The sequence below is a fragment of the Semicossyphus pulcher genome, unplaced genomic scaffold, assembly GCF_022749685.1.
Source record: "Semicossyphus pulcher isolate SPU_LCO1_2020_fin unplaced genomic scaffold, fSemPul1.0.p SCAF_15, whole genome shotgun sequence".
Classification (NCBI taxonomy): Eukaryota; Metazoa; Chordata; class Actinopteri; order Labriformes; family Labridae; genus Semicossyphus; species Semicossyphus pulcher.
In genome coordinates, this window is record NW_027211659.1 from 4,200,193 (window position 1) to 4,218,440 (window position 18,248).

Here is an 18,248-nt window from a genome sequence, read left to right on the forward strand (position 1 = left end):
ATCGTATGAATGTAATTAATGAAAGGCATCCAAAGGGAAATGTAGGAAGAGCACAATCTTAACACAGGTCAATTTTTTTTTTATTTCAAAGAATATTATAAGTTTGCTCTGTTACAAAAGCACTTTTAAAATCCTGGATAAAGGAACTCCTCCTGGAATATTTTAAATATACAGAATTTTACATTTCCAGCTGATTCTGAGGCTGAAGTTACTCGCCCAAAGTCGCGTCCGTGTCATTCTTTGCTTTCTACAGAGAAACAAGGCATCCAGTGGTAAATAAATGTTTACAAAGCTAAGGTGCAATGTCAATGTCACTGACAAAACCATGTATTTTACATCTAATATACAATGCCTTTAATACAAGGCGTGTAAAGGAAATATAGACAGTTCTGGGTAAAATAATAACTACAGATCTACAGGACCGTGGATTCTACTCTTTAAGCTGCTTCTTAATTTGGACCTTTCAACTAAAGACAAACAACAGCAAGATTAAAACATGTCTCACTTTTCTTTCTACACATATTCTTCAAACAGCAGCTAACTCTGGTTAAATTTACAGTTTGCCTGGACAATCAAAAGTAAAAGCAGAAGCAAAAGTATGATAATAATTACACAATCTCCAAACATGTAAATTACACATGTATAATGTCTCAATATATATAAATCAAAGTACAGGCAATGTCATTGACAATTTTGAAATTTAAGTATAGACATGAGAAATCTCAGTATCGTGCATTTGCATAAAACATGGACTCTAAACAGGTGCTGCTAAATGGAAGAGACCCCACACATGAAGAGGAGGAGGAGGCAGGAAGGTACGTCTTCTGTCAGATTAATAAACACACAAAGAGATCAAACCAACTATTTCTCAGTTCACCCTAAAATCCGATGAAGAACCTATCACGAGGAAGCCCTCAGACGCATACGTACGCGATACATACACACGTATGTAAAAAAAGAAAACATACACACAACACAGGTCGTCTTAAATATCTCAAATGCAACCACAGAATGCATTGCAAGGCAGTGAGTTTATGGAGAAGGAAATCGTTTAACCATTTACACAAAAAGAGCTGATAGCATACATGTTTGATAGTTGAAAATATAGTTTGTAGTTCAGATATTCTGTTGGGCAGCTACAGTGATGGATGCTGGTGAGGAGGGAACAAAGCAAACAGAGCTCCTGCACACTTTGTCCTGCAGCAAGCACCTACGCCCCGTGCCACAAACTCTGTAGGTGCTGGCTTTGCAGAAACATGAGCCCCGATCCTGTGAATTCACTAAGAGACTTAAAAACAAGACGGGCATTAAAACTAAAACTCTCAGGCCATGTTCACATTAATACAGATCAATGTCAAATGAAGGTCAATCATTACGAGCTAGTACAATAGCATCTTCTGCATGTTTGAAGCTTGCAGGATGTCTCTACTCGACATGGTTCAGCTGTGTTTTTCAGATATGCATCTCAAAGACGAGACATGCTTCAGTAATGCCTCAACCAGCTGTGCAAAGGCTCGATTCATTTGAACTTTACATGCAGAGCTGCTATTTTAGCCTGTTTTTTTCTAATATGTGCATACATTTATTTGACCAGTGGTTCTCAACTGGTTGGTCGGAGTTTTTCACGCTCCATGTATCCACTGATTGGGTAATCCCAGCTACAGTTACATTCTTGAAACTTAATGAGCCCTCATGTAGTTGCATTTATGTTTCATTTTCTCAGTTTAATTCAGTTGAAAAAAGGCGGCTAATTGAATGAATTGTAGAGGGAATATTTTCCTCTCATGCACCGCTGGTCATTTTGCTCGACTATTATACGCTTGTGTTTTTTGATGTCGACATACTGTGATGTTTCGTTCCATCTCAGGTTCAAACTGCAGCAGTTTTCATTAAATAAGTGGGTGAAATGGTTAAAAAATATCAGAAATTTGGGTCGCGCTTTGTCATAAAGGAGGTGGTGGTGGTGGGTCCTGAGGCTAGACCAGTTGGGTTGCCGAAACACATTCATACACAGCAGTACTATGACAGAAGGTGCAGCAGAAAAGAGAGTTTGAATAAAAAACTACAATTACTCCAGGGATTAAAATAAGATCTGTATGCCAACTGGTTACCGAACCATCCAATGACCTCTATTTTTAGTGCGTTCTCTTCGCCCTCATAGAGATCTGACCTCTGTTCTCCAGAGGATAAAAAGGCGGTCAGAGGTCAGAGGAGAAAACGATGGATGCACGGATGCCAGCACATTGAACACCTACATAACATCCAAACGCGAAGGGAGCAAATCAATCACTTTCAGATCACGGAGCCCTACCCAGATACTGTGTCCAGATACAGATAATATTTTGATACTAGAGGTAAAAACGGGTCAAAAAGAAGCTCTTTTTCACATGTATCTGCATTAGTGTAAGCATGGCCTGTCCCTCTGTTAGCACCTCATAAGCGGACATAATGTGTGAATTGTTTAAAGGGGGTAAATTGTGTAGGAGTATCATTGTGTTGAACTTAAGCAAAATGCAAATTTCTTCAGAATTAGGTAATGACTGCTCGTTATGTGGTCGTATAACCCAACTCTTCTTCTGTAACGTTTGTGAAGATGCTGCATTCACTGTCAGCCAGGAAAAAAAAGAGAGAAGGACAGGATAATTCCTGACGCCTCCTGATGTTCAGCCTCACATACAGCAGCTGAGGACATGCACACAGAGAGTCCTGACTCGTACAACAACAGCCCTGCGTTACACACGCACCTCAGTTACTTTCACTTTCATGGGGTGTGTTCAATTCAGCTTATCAGGCACAAAAAAAGAGGCTTAAGGAATGTTCCCAAAGCATTTACACACACAAACACTCACACAAGGTAGGCCAAGTGAACACACCGCCAGAAAGTGAAATATCTGATGTTTGTGTTCATCTCCGGGCGGCTGTCAGGCGGCGTTTTACAGCAGAGGCTGCTGATAATAAGCCGCCTGCTGCTGCTGGGGAGCCTGGTGAGGAGGAGCAGCCACAGGATAGGACACAGGAGGCATGTTGGAGTTGTGATAGGCTGACATGTCCATGGCCACGCCCGCCTGCTGTGGGTAAGGAGCTCCAGCTGCTTGGTTCATGTACGGAGCGTTCATGCCACTGCTGGGAAGAAAATACAGATGTGACACGTACAGAAAATATGAAAGTTAAGTAACATCCAGAAGAACATCCTGTGTTTAACTACATCTTTCAGGGCATCAACAATACATGGCAAAAGGTACTATATTTAAGATCATAAACAAGGGAAATAATACAGCCTGCAAGTGTTTCAGTAGAATATTCTCATCATGTGATATCTTGTCGGCTTTTACTAAAATTTGTTGTCCAAATTAATGTATTCAAGCTGGTTGTACTCAAACAAATGATTGTAAAACATGTATCAGTAGAAAACTAAAAGAACCATTAAGCTGCAAGTTACTGCAAGTCCACACCACTGACATGACCAGCATTATACCTTTAGAGTTACTAACAATGATATGCAAAGCTAGTAGCTTGTTTAAGCTAAAGATCTGAAGTTAGGAAGTGAGGCTCGGTTTGTCACATGACCTCACCCTTGTGATTATTTGTCTTCCTAGTGGGGCTGTTTCCTTACCTCATGTAGGGAGGCTGAGCAGCTTGGGTGTTGGGTGGGGCGGACACGTTGGGGGGTAGTGATTGCAGCGGACCGGGATGGTCGCTGGGCAGAGAGTAGTGCTGTGGAGGAGGAGCCTGGGGCATCCCTGGAGGCAGATAGGGAACGCCGCCCGGGCCGATATAACCCTGAGCAGACCAGAGAGAGAGGAGCAGGTCTGATTTAATAAGCGCTAAATTTAATTTATAGCATAAAAAATATAAATGGAGAGCGGTGTCACTTTTTATTCAGTCTGTTGAAAGCTCAGAAAACAAGAAATATGTTAAAAAAAAAGAAATGTGTGTTCAGTAGGATGAAAATGTCGCAATGATGGAAAACTGATCACTACATAATTAATCAATTTGTTACTACTTTTTTGGGCTAGTTTAAGATCTAATTTGGCTCTCATGCATTATGTTTTCTTTTAGATTGAATCTGCAGATTATGGCTTGAAAATGACATATCGGCATCCGTCATTTTTCTGCTGATATTTTCCACCGATAAAACAAAGCTTTAATTATGCCTGAATGTTCGATGATTCCCTAAAAAAGCTTAATGTAATGCTACGACATTAACTCTGCACGCACACCTCTTCCGTCAAGCGTGAAGAAGGGTGCAAGATGTCGGCGGTACGGCAGTTTTTGGCCACTACAATAAGAGTAGCCTTGATATCAATTCCACTACAGGGGAGACTTAAAGTTCTCTGCAATTAGGTGAAAAAAAATGTGGCTAATATATTGATATTGAAATCGTCAAAAAGAGATTGGTCAAAAATCCAATATTGTGCATCCCTAATAAGGCTGTTTTCAGTCTTAAAGTGGTACTATCGAAGATCTCAGTTTCGTTCGCTTTGGCGCCACCTATGGCGCTAAACAGTAATTGCGGGAGCACACTTTCCATATATATTCCAGACAGTGCTGCATGTGTGACGTCCACGGTCGGCTCCGGTTGTAACTCTTGATTTTCCTGGCTGACGGTCGCTTTCCTTTTCAGACTGTTTGCTTCATCTGAGCGTCGAGTTTGTTTCTTCTTCTTTGGATTTTCACTTCTTGTTGAAGTTGTATCTGTAGTCATCCATCTTTTCTTTGTTTGTTCAGCCATAGTAGATTACTGTTTACTCGCAACTCTTGCAGAGAGCGGAAAAGCAGCCGCTTAGCTCCACCTAGACACCCAGTCTGTAATACTGCAAATGCAAAGGCTTTCATCAGTGGGCCATAGGCTCAATCACCATTGTGTTACCTCATTCGGCGATAGATAGAGACTTAACATTTATCTAAATGAAAATCTTCCAGATTATCACTTTAAGTGAAAGCTTATTTTGCCTGCAGAGACGACAGTGGCATAAATCTTTTCGTCAAACAATTTAAAAATAATACCTTAAGCGAATACCCTGATATTTTCTGAACTTAAACAACGAGAATCTCTTTTCAGTCCTAAAGTTAATAATACCTGTCTCTGTTTCTTGTTGAGCGCAGCAACACTAATAAAAGAAAGAAGTCTATAATTGATGTTTGGCCTCCAGAACACGTCTGGGTAGTGGGAGTTAAGATACAGAATGTGAGATAAACAAGCAGTTGTTGCAGGATGAATAAAGTGCAGACTGTTCCAGTTAGTCAGGTAGTGTTGCTGCATTATATTTCACACCTTTCTCAAAGATATACACTAGCTGTATATAGAAGATTATATAAATTATGAAGTGTAGTTTCAGCATCAGCAGAATGAGGATCTAACTGTCCTTATTTTAAGAACGCTGTTGTTGCAGGTGTAAAAACAACCTGGTAGGGAGTTTTACAGTACTCTGCTACGGAAGAGATGAAGGGCAAAACATAAATAAATATATAAATAGATAAATGGAGCAGCACTCTGGTGTGGGCCTGCCCAGTGAAGTGGACATTTTTCTAAGTCTCAAGGGAGAGGCGGTGACATCAATCATTACAGAGAAAACAGCCGCTGCCAAGAAAACGCAGGCAGCCTCCAACTCTCCAGGGAGGCAAAAAAGGGCTGACTGAATGTCAAGCTGGTATAAAAAGAAGCAAAATCAACTGTTTTTCTGGCCAAATATAACCCACAAGAAAAGGATGTGAGGAGCATAAAGTGACACTGACAGCGAGGCATAAGACGGAGGCTGCTCCGCTACATTAGCACCATGTGTCCTCCATGAAACGCAAAGACAACATCCCATCAATAGGATCAATAGCAGCAATAACACAACAGTGACAGGTTCTACAAGCAGTGGGCGGGCACAGTGGTGGTTAAAACAGTTTGTCAAAACACACCTCCTCATTAAGACCGAACATTTTCAGCCTTCAGTGTTTATGAACTCTGATCCGACCTCTGACTGCATGCAGCCTTAAATAATGTATGAGTTAGTGCTGCTTCTCAGAGACAGAGAGGAGCAGAGGGCACCAACAAGAATCTTCAATAACTTGATCTGATGTTCTCCTTGCATACATTATTTAAATATTTAATATTTCATAGGAAAATAAAACCAATTCATAATCCAATTTTAATTCATCATCAAGTGTGAAAGTGGCCGATCATTTCTGACTGGAGACAAACTTTCACATCAGCTTCAGAATCTGTGATTCAGTGAACTTAGAAACAACACTTTTCCAAACAGCGCCCAGTTAGTGACGCGTTTTCCATCAGCCAGCAGTGGTTGGTCTGCCAGAGAGGGTAGGCGGAGCTAAGCGGCTGCTTTTCCGCTCTCTGCGAGAGTTGCGAGTAAACAGTAATCTACTATGGCTGAACAAACAAAGAAAAGATGGATGACTACAGATACAACTTCAACAATACGTGAAAATCCAAAGAAAAAGAAACAAACTCGACGCTCAGATGAAGCAAACAGTCTAAAAAGGAAAGCGACCGTCAGCCAGGAAAATCAAGAGTTACAACCGGAGCCAACCGTGGACGTCACACATGCAGCACTGTCTGGATATATGGGAAGTGTGCTCCTGCAATTACTGTTTATCGGCATGAGATCTTCGAGATTACAACTCTAAAGATGCAAACTTTTTGGAGAAAATAAAATCAAACAGAAATACTTTCCTTAAATATTAAAACCAACACTTGTCCTGACTAGTTAGCTTAAAACTAAAGCGTATACAGTATTAATATAGGAGCCAGCTACTGTGAATCCAGGCTAAAAGTTGAGCTGTTTTGTGACTGACTCATTGATTGCTTTACTGGTTTTAGGCAGGTGAGTAGATCTATTGTCCTATGCTGCACAGCTGCACTGATAAAATGTAAAACTATCAACTCCAAACACAAGATTAAACTATTGTCACTAAAATGAGGCACAAAGATGGCCAGTTTTCTGACCTGCATGGCTGCAGGCGAGCTGGTCGGTGCATACTGCGGCTGCATCTTGGAGTAGGTCGAGTAGAACGGAGCCTCGTTCATGAGCTTGGTGTAAAGCTCCAGAGCCTCCAGGACTTTCACGTTCAACTCTGACAACTCTGAGTGTTTCCTGCAGCACAGAGAGAGACGTTTATTAAACGAGGAGTTTTCATTTGTAGACAAAGAACAAGTCGCTTTCAGATTTTGCCTCTGAAGCTTCTCAAGCAACCCCCACAAAGTCGTCGCAATCTTTTTCCTGACCTTGTTAATAGCTGAAATGGATCTATCACACAGTACCTGTCAATCTCCTGTAGCCTTTCATCAATCATCGGGTTCATCTGTTCACATGCACCTGTTCGGACATTGACAGTAAGGAAGAGAAGAAACAGAGTCAGAAGACAAAGGTGGAGCTGCTTGCTGCAGACGTGACTGGCAGAGCGACTAGATTTAAACCAGCGTTAAGGTTCTTTACCCTCCAGCTGGATCAGCTCGGAAGAATCAGGGGCTGGGTCTGCAGGATCTACATTCTGCAGCAGTGTCAGTGTGTTGTCCATCTTCCCCTGCGGAAAAATAAGGATTTGGCATTTGTAGTTTGATTGAGAGATGATTTTGGTGGGTTAATGTGCACTGAGGAAAAGTAGTACCTCGTCAATATAGACAGGCTCAGGCTCGGCTTTGGTTTCCAGGCTCGTCTCTTCAGAACTGTTCGTCTTTTCAATGTAAGCCACTGTGGAGAAAAGAGTCAAATTGGCACCTTTGAAAGTAATCTGCTCACGTCCCCTTGGTTAGTATATTTTCTAAAAGGTACAAAACTAATCCCTGAAAACCCGCCGATGACAAACCTGTCTCTGGCTCGGCGTTCAGATTGTTCGTGACAAAGTTGGAGGGGAAAAGGCCGACTCCTCTGTGGTTCTCTCCTTTCCACCAGTTTGGATCGCTGTGAAACAGACATGATGAAACAGGAAAAAACATCAATGCGTGAGCTTCTAACAGTGAGCCATACTGAGGGAGCATCTGACTGTGTTTCACAACATCAAAAGGTTGGATTAAATAAAAATGAAGTCTCAACTTTTGGTGTCTGCGAAAGTCAGCTGGTGTATGAGTCATACAGCGTCTTTTTTTAGGTCTTAAAATGTGTTTCCTAATTTATTTCTGGGACTTGGATTTACATAAATCTTCATTATTTAGATTTAGGAGGGCTGTTTGAAAAGACAAACAAAGCACCAATTCTTAAAATATATTCTACAACAGAGCAGCTGCCTGATTTGTGATGATCTGTGTGTGGAAATCAGACCTTTTGTGATGCATATATTACTCCAAAAACACCATATTTACACTCCATGCTGACTATATAGGAGTCTAGTTTAAGGCCCCCTGTCCACATAGCGCCTTTTTCTGAGCGCCAGCCTCTTTTATCAGTTGTTCCCAATGAGGACAGACGATTGTGGCCCGCCATTTCTTTATGCGGCCGCTCTGAGAACTTTTCAGAAAAACACTGGTGTCGCCACGGCCGCTTTTTTCAGGCAACCAATCAGATGGGTTCTAACTCATCAGCCTGGTTACCACCAATCATCGAGGAGCAAGTTGTGACCGTTTCTGTCTACCGAGAAGCCCATTTGTGGGAGCAGATCAGCCGGACACTAAATGTTGCTGGTAAGTGTTGTGCTTTTATCGCCCTACGCGTTGTAAGCTAGTTGTTAGCTCTGTCGCAAGTTAAACTTATTGTTGTCATAGAAACAAAACCTGCATGCAGCGTTTTCCCTCTCATCACAGAAGCACTTCATCCCAGCGCTTTTCTGCCAGAAAAAGGTGCTACGTGGACACGGGTCCTAACTACATCTCTCAAACGCAGGCACATCATAAGCTTCATAAAACGCAGGATAAATAACACAGCTCATGCATTAGACTGCGTATAGCTTAAGAATATATAAGATTTGGTATAAAGCTCATTAGGAGGACTGGCAGTTGAACTAAGCCGACATGACGTCTTATGCAACATCACCTGTCATCCAAAACCAGAATAAGCTCCCCAGTTTTGAAGGTCAGCTCATTATCTTCAGCCGCCTCGAAGTCGTACAGCGCTCGCACCTTCCGCGCCTCCTGCCCCCCGCTGCCGTTGGTGTAGTTTGGGGGGTCAGAGGTCACAGCGAGGGGCCGTGTCTCCGCCTGCTGCTTCTGCTCCTGCAGGGACAGCTCGATGGCTGGGAGAGGAGGAGGGTGGGATAGACAGAGGAGTTAACAGCTTTCAGAAGGCAACTTGAACGTATAACCAAAGCAAGGGCAGGCAACAAAACAGCCCTCTGACGTTTGGGATCTAGTCATTCGTTATTTAAACTATTTCCAAACTGATACTAAAAAGCTTTAAACTACAGTATAGTTGTGAAAATAAATTCTGCTAAAACAACAAATAAACTGCAGAAGTGATGATAGAAGTGTGTATCCACCTGAATGACGGCATCTCACTTTACCTTTCGCCAGGTTGTCATCATCAGAAGGTTTGCTCACAGCCGGTGTGCTGACCTTTGTGGTGGAACCCTGTTGTCAATATAGAGAGATAAGGTCAAATCTGTCTGTCAGTGTTTGTGTTTACAGGAGGAAGAGAGTGTAGCACTTAAGACTACAAGCGAAAAACAGATTTCAAGTGGCTGTAGTGCCACCTGCTGTTCATCCTGGGTACTACATGTCATTGAGGGACAAACAGACAGAAACCCTCCACACAGCTGCCTCATTATCTTTGTCTAAGGTGACCTAAGGCAGCTCTCTGACCTGGCAATGAGGTCAGAGAGGATAAAGCAGGTCAAGTGGAGGTTGGTGCGGGTGCTTAACAACACACCAACAGCTTCACAGTGGGTTAACTGGCGCTCCACACTGGCAGTTGGTAAAAAGAAGGTGCTTCAGTGGATCTTTTCCCATGAAATACATCGAAAATTTGCACACAAAGTTGCACTTACGCTGACTTTAATTGATAACTTGTGTAGTAAGATAACAACATGCAGGTACTGGATCACACATTTGTTTTATATAGCTTGATAGTGTGTGTGGGGGAAACACTCCCTGCATGCTGCCTAAAATTACATTAAAGTTCAGCACGACTGATAGCCAAAGATAAATACTCGGAAGCCTTGCCACAGCTTGAGTCACATTACCTGCTGCTGCTGTTTGCAGATCAGCTGATAGAGATTAAATGTCATACCTGCTGCCTCATGTGCCACCTGCTCTCCCTATTAACATAATATGCAGCTCATCGCCACAAGCTGCGTGGAGCTCAGCTGCAGCCGCAAAGTGAGGATGAGACAGGAAATTAAATCCAATGGATTTCAGATCAGTCTTATAAAAGCCCCAATGATGTTTATTAATGCCTGTTTTGAGTTTGATTTAGACTGTAAACAGAAGAGAATGGATAATGTAGGTGGATCAACACTGTCAGAGAGGTGTTAAAGGAGCAGGTCGCCCCTGGAAAAAGCCACTGTCAGTCAAAGCTGGTGTTCTCTGTAATCGATAAAGGCAATAATATTTGAAATTGGCACCATAGCTGTGGAGAAAGTTGTACAAACAGCTCATGGTTTCACCCATTCTACATTCCTACAACACCCAGCATGCATTGCGCCCCTCCCTCTGAAAGGAACAGCCCAGCGAGAGACGCTGGAGTGAAATACTACCGTTTCCGCTGCAGGCAACGGCTCAGAGCGGTACAGAATCTGAAATACGATGAGAATATACCGGTGGATCGTCTAAAAAATCTTCAGGTCTGCAGTCTACATTTCAAACCTGACGATTTTGAACGAGACGTGACGTCGGAGGCGGGCGTCCTAGATTGAGGAAGTGTAGTTTAGCGAGCTCCCTGGCCTCCACCAGATGACGCGTTTTAGGTAGTCTGGCGGAGGTTTTCCAGGGCTCATTGGAGAAGCGGATAGCGTCCTCCAAAGGCACAGAGCCAAATTGCATTTGTTTCCTACCATAATAGCATTAGCTCCTCATAATAGCCTTACAGAGAACACCAGCTTTGACTGACAGTGGCTTTTTACAGGGGCGAACGGCTCCTTTAAGATGCTGATCTTTAACCTGATTGTTGTCACTTGCCCCAGACCCTGCTCTCAAGATTAACACCAGGAACCAGTGGATGCATAACTTGACTGCAAGTAACACTTACACACAAAGTCAAACATGTCATGAAGAGTAGCAGACACAATGTGTTGTGATGTTTAAAGTACTAATTAAGTCCTCTAAGTGCCTTTTAAACTGCTGAAAGCGAAGGGACAAAGTCAGACCATTCCACATGTAAAGAAGCAAAATCCCTCGATAAGCACCGTCTGCCGTCGAGAGATTCTGACCTCATATTATACAGATGTAGGTCAGCTACATTATGACAACCGGAGAGCAAAGTCCATGCCAAACCTTGACACATATATTGTTGTTACATAACCGATAACACAGACATCTAGAGCAACCAGAAGGCAGCTCTGTCCACAGTGATAATAAAGACACACAAATCCACAGCATTAAGGGAAATATGTGAAGAGGAAATTCCACTGTAAGCTCTCGCCATATAAACACAGACAGACAGCTCCACCCAAACTGAACCTTCACACCAGCAGCAACACAGTGGTCTGCAGCGAAGCCACAGCTGTAACAACGGCCTCAGGCTGAACATTCACGCACACACACTTATTTTGTTATTGTGGTGAATGGACTGAAACTGTCCTCAGGGAAGGAAAACCAGCAAAACAAAGAGCGTGAAAGAGACCTGCTTACGTTAGTTAAATGATACTCAAGTCAAATTTATGGTGTAACTGGCTTAAAGTAACCTCAAGTGGTTTTTCTTGGAAATAATTGGAATGACTTTAGTTTAATGACCTCTAAGGGAAATGGAAAAGGCTGTTTTTTTTTAATCGAGTCTCGGCCTTTTTGCCCATTAATTAGACTAATTCTGTTAATGCACCTTGTAAAAGAGGCCGTTTGAAACAACTGTTGTAATGCTGTCTTGTGAGTTTCTTGTTTTTTATCATTTGTCATGTTGGTCTGGTAAAACTACATGACCAAAACACTCACCTAATGGCAGTATTTGTTTTTCGCCTTGCTTTGTTTACATTCTCAACACATACGATCACATCTTGATGATGTCAACTTACCTGTGAGGACGCAGTGGGGAAGCTGTTGCCCTCCTCCTTCAGAGACTTGATGGTGGCGCCGATCAGACTGAGCTGTGGATCCTTCTGGAAGTCTTCTGCCCACTCCACCATCAGAGCCTTTAGCTTCTCACACACCCTCGAGTGGGCCTACAGAGGACATGAGAACAAACAGCTGTGATTAGGGGTGCACGATACTATCGGCACGTTATCTGCATTTTCAGATTATGGCTAGAAAAAGACATATCGACAGATGTGTCATTTTTGCTGCCGATATTTTCCGCCGATGAAACAACACTTTAAATATGCCTAAATGCTCGATGATTCCCTTAAAAAGCTTGACGTAATGCCACGTTAATTTGGCGCAAGTGTGCGCCTGCACTGTGTGCACCACACCTCTTCCGTCAAGCTTGAAGAAGGGTGCAAGATGTCTGCGGTATGGCAGTTTTTCGGAAACAGACAGCAAGGTTGCTATTTGCAATGGTTGCTCAGCATCGGTCATGCGAGGAGGGGCCAAATCTCATCATCCAAGCCTGTTAAAGTTGTATGAATATTACAGTTTTATTTGAAAGAAAATGTTACGTCCAAATAAATGGCATTTTGTACATACCCATACATAAGTTTGCTTATTAAAAGCACTGTATTATATTAATTCTGCATCTGCCAGAGGGCGACTACAATATGAGTAGGCATTATATCAATTTCACTACAGGGGAGACAAAAACGTGCCTAATATATTGGTATCGAGATCAGCAATCGGCAAAAAGGATTGGAAAATATCGGCAAAAAAATCCCATATCGTGCATCCTTAGCTGTGATGCCAGAAAGTTTACTCTACAGGGTCAGTAACACTGTCAAGAAGATGAGATAGGGAGTACATGTGTTAGGATGACACTGGCCAAGAGTGAACAAGGAGGTGACGGACATATTTGGTTATTTAAAGCAAACAAACGGACAAGTTTAAAAGCCAAACAAACGGACAAGTTTACATACCCTGCTCAGCACACTGCGCACTTCACTCGCAAACTCCCTTGAGCAGATCTCCAAGTGGAATATTTTGCCGCAGTTTGACACACAAGCACCCAGCAACTGCAAGAGGAGTGACAATGGTTAAAATGAGATTAAACGGCAGGAGTAACTGTATTAGGAGGATCTTTCATGTATTTTAACCTACGGAGAGGATTTTTTTCCCACCTAAATTTTATAAAGTATTATAAGTACATTAATAGCAGGCAAAGCTTATAAATGGTTGTGATGAGAATAGGTCTTTAATTATCTGAAAGAGTGGATGAAGAGATCTAAATATAGAGCAGATCATGTGACAGCATTTGCTCAGGATGACTCAGACAGAGAGAATCAGCTCTCATATTACTAAATCCTCCCTATAAGAAATCTTGGACTGGCTTTAACAATGGGAGTATTAGACGGATTACAGCCCAGCTGCAGCAGTGCATTGGATAGTCGAACACTTATTTCTCACGCCTAAATGGGACAGAAGTTTGTGACCCTCCCAAAATGTGTTGGACTTCATGTTTCTTTTCTTCTGTTGTTCAAGGAGGATTCTGTGAATTTGGGGTTTTAAATGTTTTTATTTGTGTTGACCATCTGCTGCAGATAGATATAGGAAAATACACGGTGTGGTATTGTAGCTGCCTGTTAGTCTGTATTTCAGGCAGCACAGTTTGGACACAAAAATGTGGACAAAAGTTTTGGCCCTGACATTTTGAGCTTTTTGCCGTCTTGATCTTGAGTCATTCGTAACTTTGTGCAGCACTTTAAACCAAATAAACAACCTAAAGATTTGAACTGTCAATTTGTAAATTTAACCTTGTGTGTCTTTCTGATACTAGTTCAGCGTACAAAGTGTATCAATAATCTGGCTCCTCCACCAATAAAAGAGTTCATATCACTTCGCTCAGTTACAGAGGCGACTGTGCGTTACAGCACAGATCTACTGAGTCTGGCAGATCAGCTTTCTCTATCAGGGCTACAACGTTTTGTAACTCAGTTACAGTTTTTAGTTGTGCTGCAGTTTTAATGATTTTAAATGCAACATGAAATCATGGCTAAAATCAACCCAATTATGTACCCATCACACATAAGCACAAACAGCTGTTGTGTTTTTTAATGTTGTGAAATCTTGTTGTTGTTGTTATACAGTGAATATGTACTGTCTGGTTATTGTGGTTTTTATTCTCTGTTTCCTGCCCAGGGCCTTATAGCTAACTCTGGTGCAGCTAAGAAGCTGTGCATTGTCCCCATCAAATAAATAAATAAAATTGGATCCATGGATTTAAGATTTCAAAGAAAATCTAAGTTTCAAGTTACTTTTCACACATTTGGGCATTCTATTTGAAATGTCTCCTGTAAAATTGGAAGAAGATATTAAGCATTAATGCTATTATGTGGCTATAACAACATTATACTGAAAGCACAGCAACACTTACATTGAGGGCCTGCATGGCAACATGAGGCACTTTATGATTTACTCTCTTCATAATCGATCTTAAGCCGTCCTTTGGTCTGAAACAGAAGAGAACAGAACATCATTCATTGCAAGGATAATCAACAAATAATACACTCTAAAAGATGACCTGACTGTATCTAGTGTAGAGTATTTTCAAATTCAAAGGCTTAAACAAATACACAGTGCTCCTTAAATGCTAATAAGCTGTTTCCATTCATTAAAAAAAAGCCCTTTCCAGCTTACCCATTGGATGTTGTTCCAATCTTATCGCAGATGTCCATGATGAGCCCCCAGTCATCTGTTGTGTTGTTTTCATTGGTTGCCTTCTCTGGAAATGTGATAAACAGGGATACAGTGCATATGGTGCGGTGAGAAAAAACCCTTGCTGGCACCACGGCTGCTTGTCTTCAGACATAATATGTTCATAAGCAGGCATGCCAGCCACAGTGGGCAAGCGTTTTAGTAATGAAGAACAAGCATCTACGTCCTGCATATCAGCGCTGGTTGATGTTAAAGTTCAGTCGTCTGAGCCAACCTAAAGTTAAGTTTAAGCGTTTAAACATGTGATCAGATTAGTAGGAGACAGCCAAAACAACAGTCACACTCATTTAATGTCATGAGATTTGCAGTGTGACAAAGCAAATCTTCTCTTTTTCCAAAAAATGTAATAATGGTGGATTTAAAATGGTAGTGGAGGTACTCTTAGGCCCACAGCATATGTCACATGTTTGCAGGAAATAACTAAAATGCAAATTTCCAACACATAATAGGCTAAACCCCGTCATAACCATCATCATCCTGACTAATATAGCTCTCACAGAACCAGTTCACTACTGTCTGGTTAAACAAGAAGTGTGGTGTTGCAAGGATTGATAACGCCCGGATGTTTGCATGAAATTTGTGTAACAGAACTTTGGGCAAACATTTTTTACAACATAAATAAATAAGCTAAGGCAATAAACCGACTCAAAGCAGCCAAGAGGCTTAATTAGTGCTGAAGCTTTTAGTTGATCAACCTTATGATTATTTAGGACTGGGCTATATGACAATATATATCGTTAAAACAATATGAAGATTTCTATCATATGTGCTTTTCTATATCGTCTCTATTGTGATGTCACAAAACCAGCAGCTGAACTGCTTTACGGCTATTTTTAAGTCATTTTGACAGGGCTTTACGTTCTAATCCTTGCACCTGGAGCGAGCCATAGAGGGAGGCGATGTTTATTAAACATGGACATTAACGTGAAGAAAAGGATTCAGGCTCAGCCCAAGCAAAAACTAACTAACTTTATTTGTCAAGTATTTAATTCACACATGATTATCCAAAAATAGGCTTTAAAATCCTGTATTGTGATATAGGATTTTGGCCATATCGCCCAGCCCTAATTATATTACACTTCCAGTAATCTGTAAGCTAATATAACATTAAAGTTTCATTGATAAAAAGTCAGAAAATATAGAAAAATGCAAGTCACAAACACCTTAAGCTAAGTAGCCTGTTTAGTCTGACCAATAAACCTTGACAGAACTTTAGAGAACCTGTCCAAACCTTGAGATATTCACTTAACTATAAAAGGAGACAACGAAAAACAGCAAGCAGTTGACAGTTGATATTCCGTTAACTAAATATACCATTTAAAGACCAATAACTTCAGCTTTGATTTTGATATTTGATAAATCGTTTATGCTGACTAAAAAGAAAATACATAAGCGATCCTTGGATACAACTTTTATTATAAGATGATTTAATATCATTTGAAAACTAAACATCTGGGAGTTTTGGACTGTTCAATTATGGTTTCTCGGTTCAATTGTTTACGAGCATTTTTCATGTATGTAATTTGTGATTCAAAGTAATCAGTCATTTTTCAATAATCATCAGAAATATTTGAGCTGTGAGGTTATAACCAATGTGACCTGACTCAGTGTCATGAGATCTTAACTGACGCTCACGGTTTATATGATCAGACTCAAAGTTAATAACCAAGCAGTCGCTCAACACAGCAAATGAACGATCAACACAATGGAGGTCAGTGACAACCAGACAGTTTGTCAGCTACACATTAAGAAAGTGGCGGAGACTTGTGAATGTTGTAACCAAAACAGGCGGTGTTGAATAAACTTGCAATGCTACAGCGAACTAAAGAAGTCATGCTAAGCTAACGTTAGCATCAAGTGTTGTTGGCCCTATCGTTAGCTAGCTGTGACACACTGAAAACATCAAACAAACAGATCTTTACTTACCAACATCTTGATCAAATGGATTTTGGGTAAACAAAGGCATGCTAACGATTTAAAAAAGCTCGACTATTTGACGAAACAAAAGAATGTGTGTTTTCCTGACTAAACCTAAACAAATATTTCTTCCTTGTCCATAAACTCGCACCAGTTGCTCTTCCGGAAACTTGGCTGCCCTGAATAATGCCTGAACACAATTTTTTATGAATGCTGGAATGGAGTGCCCACAATATTTTTATTGTATTTTTTTTTTTTTAAAGGTGATTGTGCTTTTAAGGTAATTTTTCACATATTTAAAATACAGCTTGTTGACATAAAATCGTAAAAGTGCCCTACACAATACATAGCACTCAAATGTTACGCCTTTGTTCACCCGTTGAGGGCACTAGTGAAACACTGACATCTAGTGGAGAGAAGAGGAACATACATACACACACATACATATTAATTTTAACCCCAGAGCACTGGATTTGACTGTTTGTTTGTTTGTTTATTCATTAAATTAGGGCAGTGCCCATTAATCAATCTATCAGCAATAAGTTTCAAAGTAAATATGCCGGAATTAGCACAAGAGCTATATCTCAGTCCGAAGGACACCTCACAAGACGGTCCACAGGTCAGCACACATACATGCTCACAAACAATTTTACATACAGAATGAACACATTTGTTACATGACAAATAGCATACCCACATACAATTAGTTGGTTAAAATGCAAGATTAACCAATATTTGAGTGTTTTTAAAGGTTAAGTAGTTGTTGCAGTATCTGATACATGCTGGTAATTTGTTCCAGGAGTGTGTACCTTGAACAGATACCACCATTTGGCTAAATTATGTTCTACTTTGTGTTTTTTCTGTAGAAAATAATTTCTACAGGGAGATTTGATGGGTTTTAATGTGCTCACTGTTGTGTGTGACCAGGTTGCAAAATGTTATATGAGTTTAAACTGCTGAGGAGTACATTCATATTGGCTGAGGAGCTGAGGACTACATTCATATTGACTCAACAGTGTTAAAAAAAAAACTAATCCATTTCACACAGTATCAAATGTTTGGCAGATAGCAAGAGAATGCTATTAAAATATCATATGGTGACGTTAAGGGGCCTTGAAGCCTTTGAGGCAGGTGCTTTTAACCTCCTGGGATGCTTTTGGCCGATATTCTGGACGAGCAACAGAGGGCGCTAACACAGAGCGTCTCAATCAGATGAGCTGACAAAGAGTCTGACCCCAGATCAAGATATTTTATGCTCAACTGGTACTCTTCAAGTCTGCGGACGTTTTAGGGACAGATGAGCGAGACTCATTTCACTCAAAATGTGCGATGTGAATAAAAACATTAAATTACAGAATAAAGTCGCAAATTCAAGTGGTCTGCGCCGATTTTAATGGTGGTATTTAAGTGAGAGCATCTCAGAGGAAAGCCGGAAGTACGGCGGAGT

The 18,248-nt window shown here is 41.0% G+C and overlaps 1 protein-coding gene across 4 annotated transcripts; it reads right to left on the reverse strand.

Moving 5' to 3' along the window:
• Positions 1 to 68: 68 nt before the first annotated feature.
• Positions 69 to 16,970, reverse strand: stam2 (signal transducing adaptor molecule (SH3 domain and ITAM motif) 2). Of its 4 annotated transcripts, none has more exons than XM_069663574.1 (14): positions 16,811 to 16,970; positions 14,807 to 14,891; positions 14,544 to 14,619; positions 13,090 to 13,185; positions 12,100 to 12,246; positions 9,439 to 9,505; positions 8,973 to 9,171; positions 7,813 to 7,907; positions 7,615 to 7,697; positions 7,443 to 7,530; positions 7,268 to 7,322; positions 6,953 to 7,100; positions 3,614 to 3,780; positions 69 to 3,120 (listed from the first exon to the last, which is right to left on the reverse strand). In XM_069663574.1, exons 1-14 carry the CDS (start codon positions 16,848 to 16,850, stop codon positions 2,934 to 2,936), a joined length of 1,533 nt encoding a protein of 510 aa, XP_069519675.1. In that variant the 5' UTR covers positions 16,851 to 16,970; the 3' UTR covers positions 69 to 2,933. The 4 variants fall into 4 exon arrangements, with proteins under 4 accessions (XP_069519675.1, XP_069519674.1, XP_069519673.1 ...); XM_069663573.1 differs by having other exon boundaries at positions 69 to 3,123; XM_069663572.1 differs by having other exon boundaries at positions 9,415 to 9,505.
• Between the last annotated feature and the right edge of the window lie 1,278 nt (positions 16,971 to 18,248).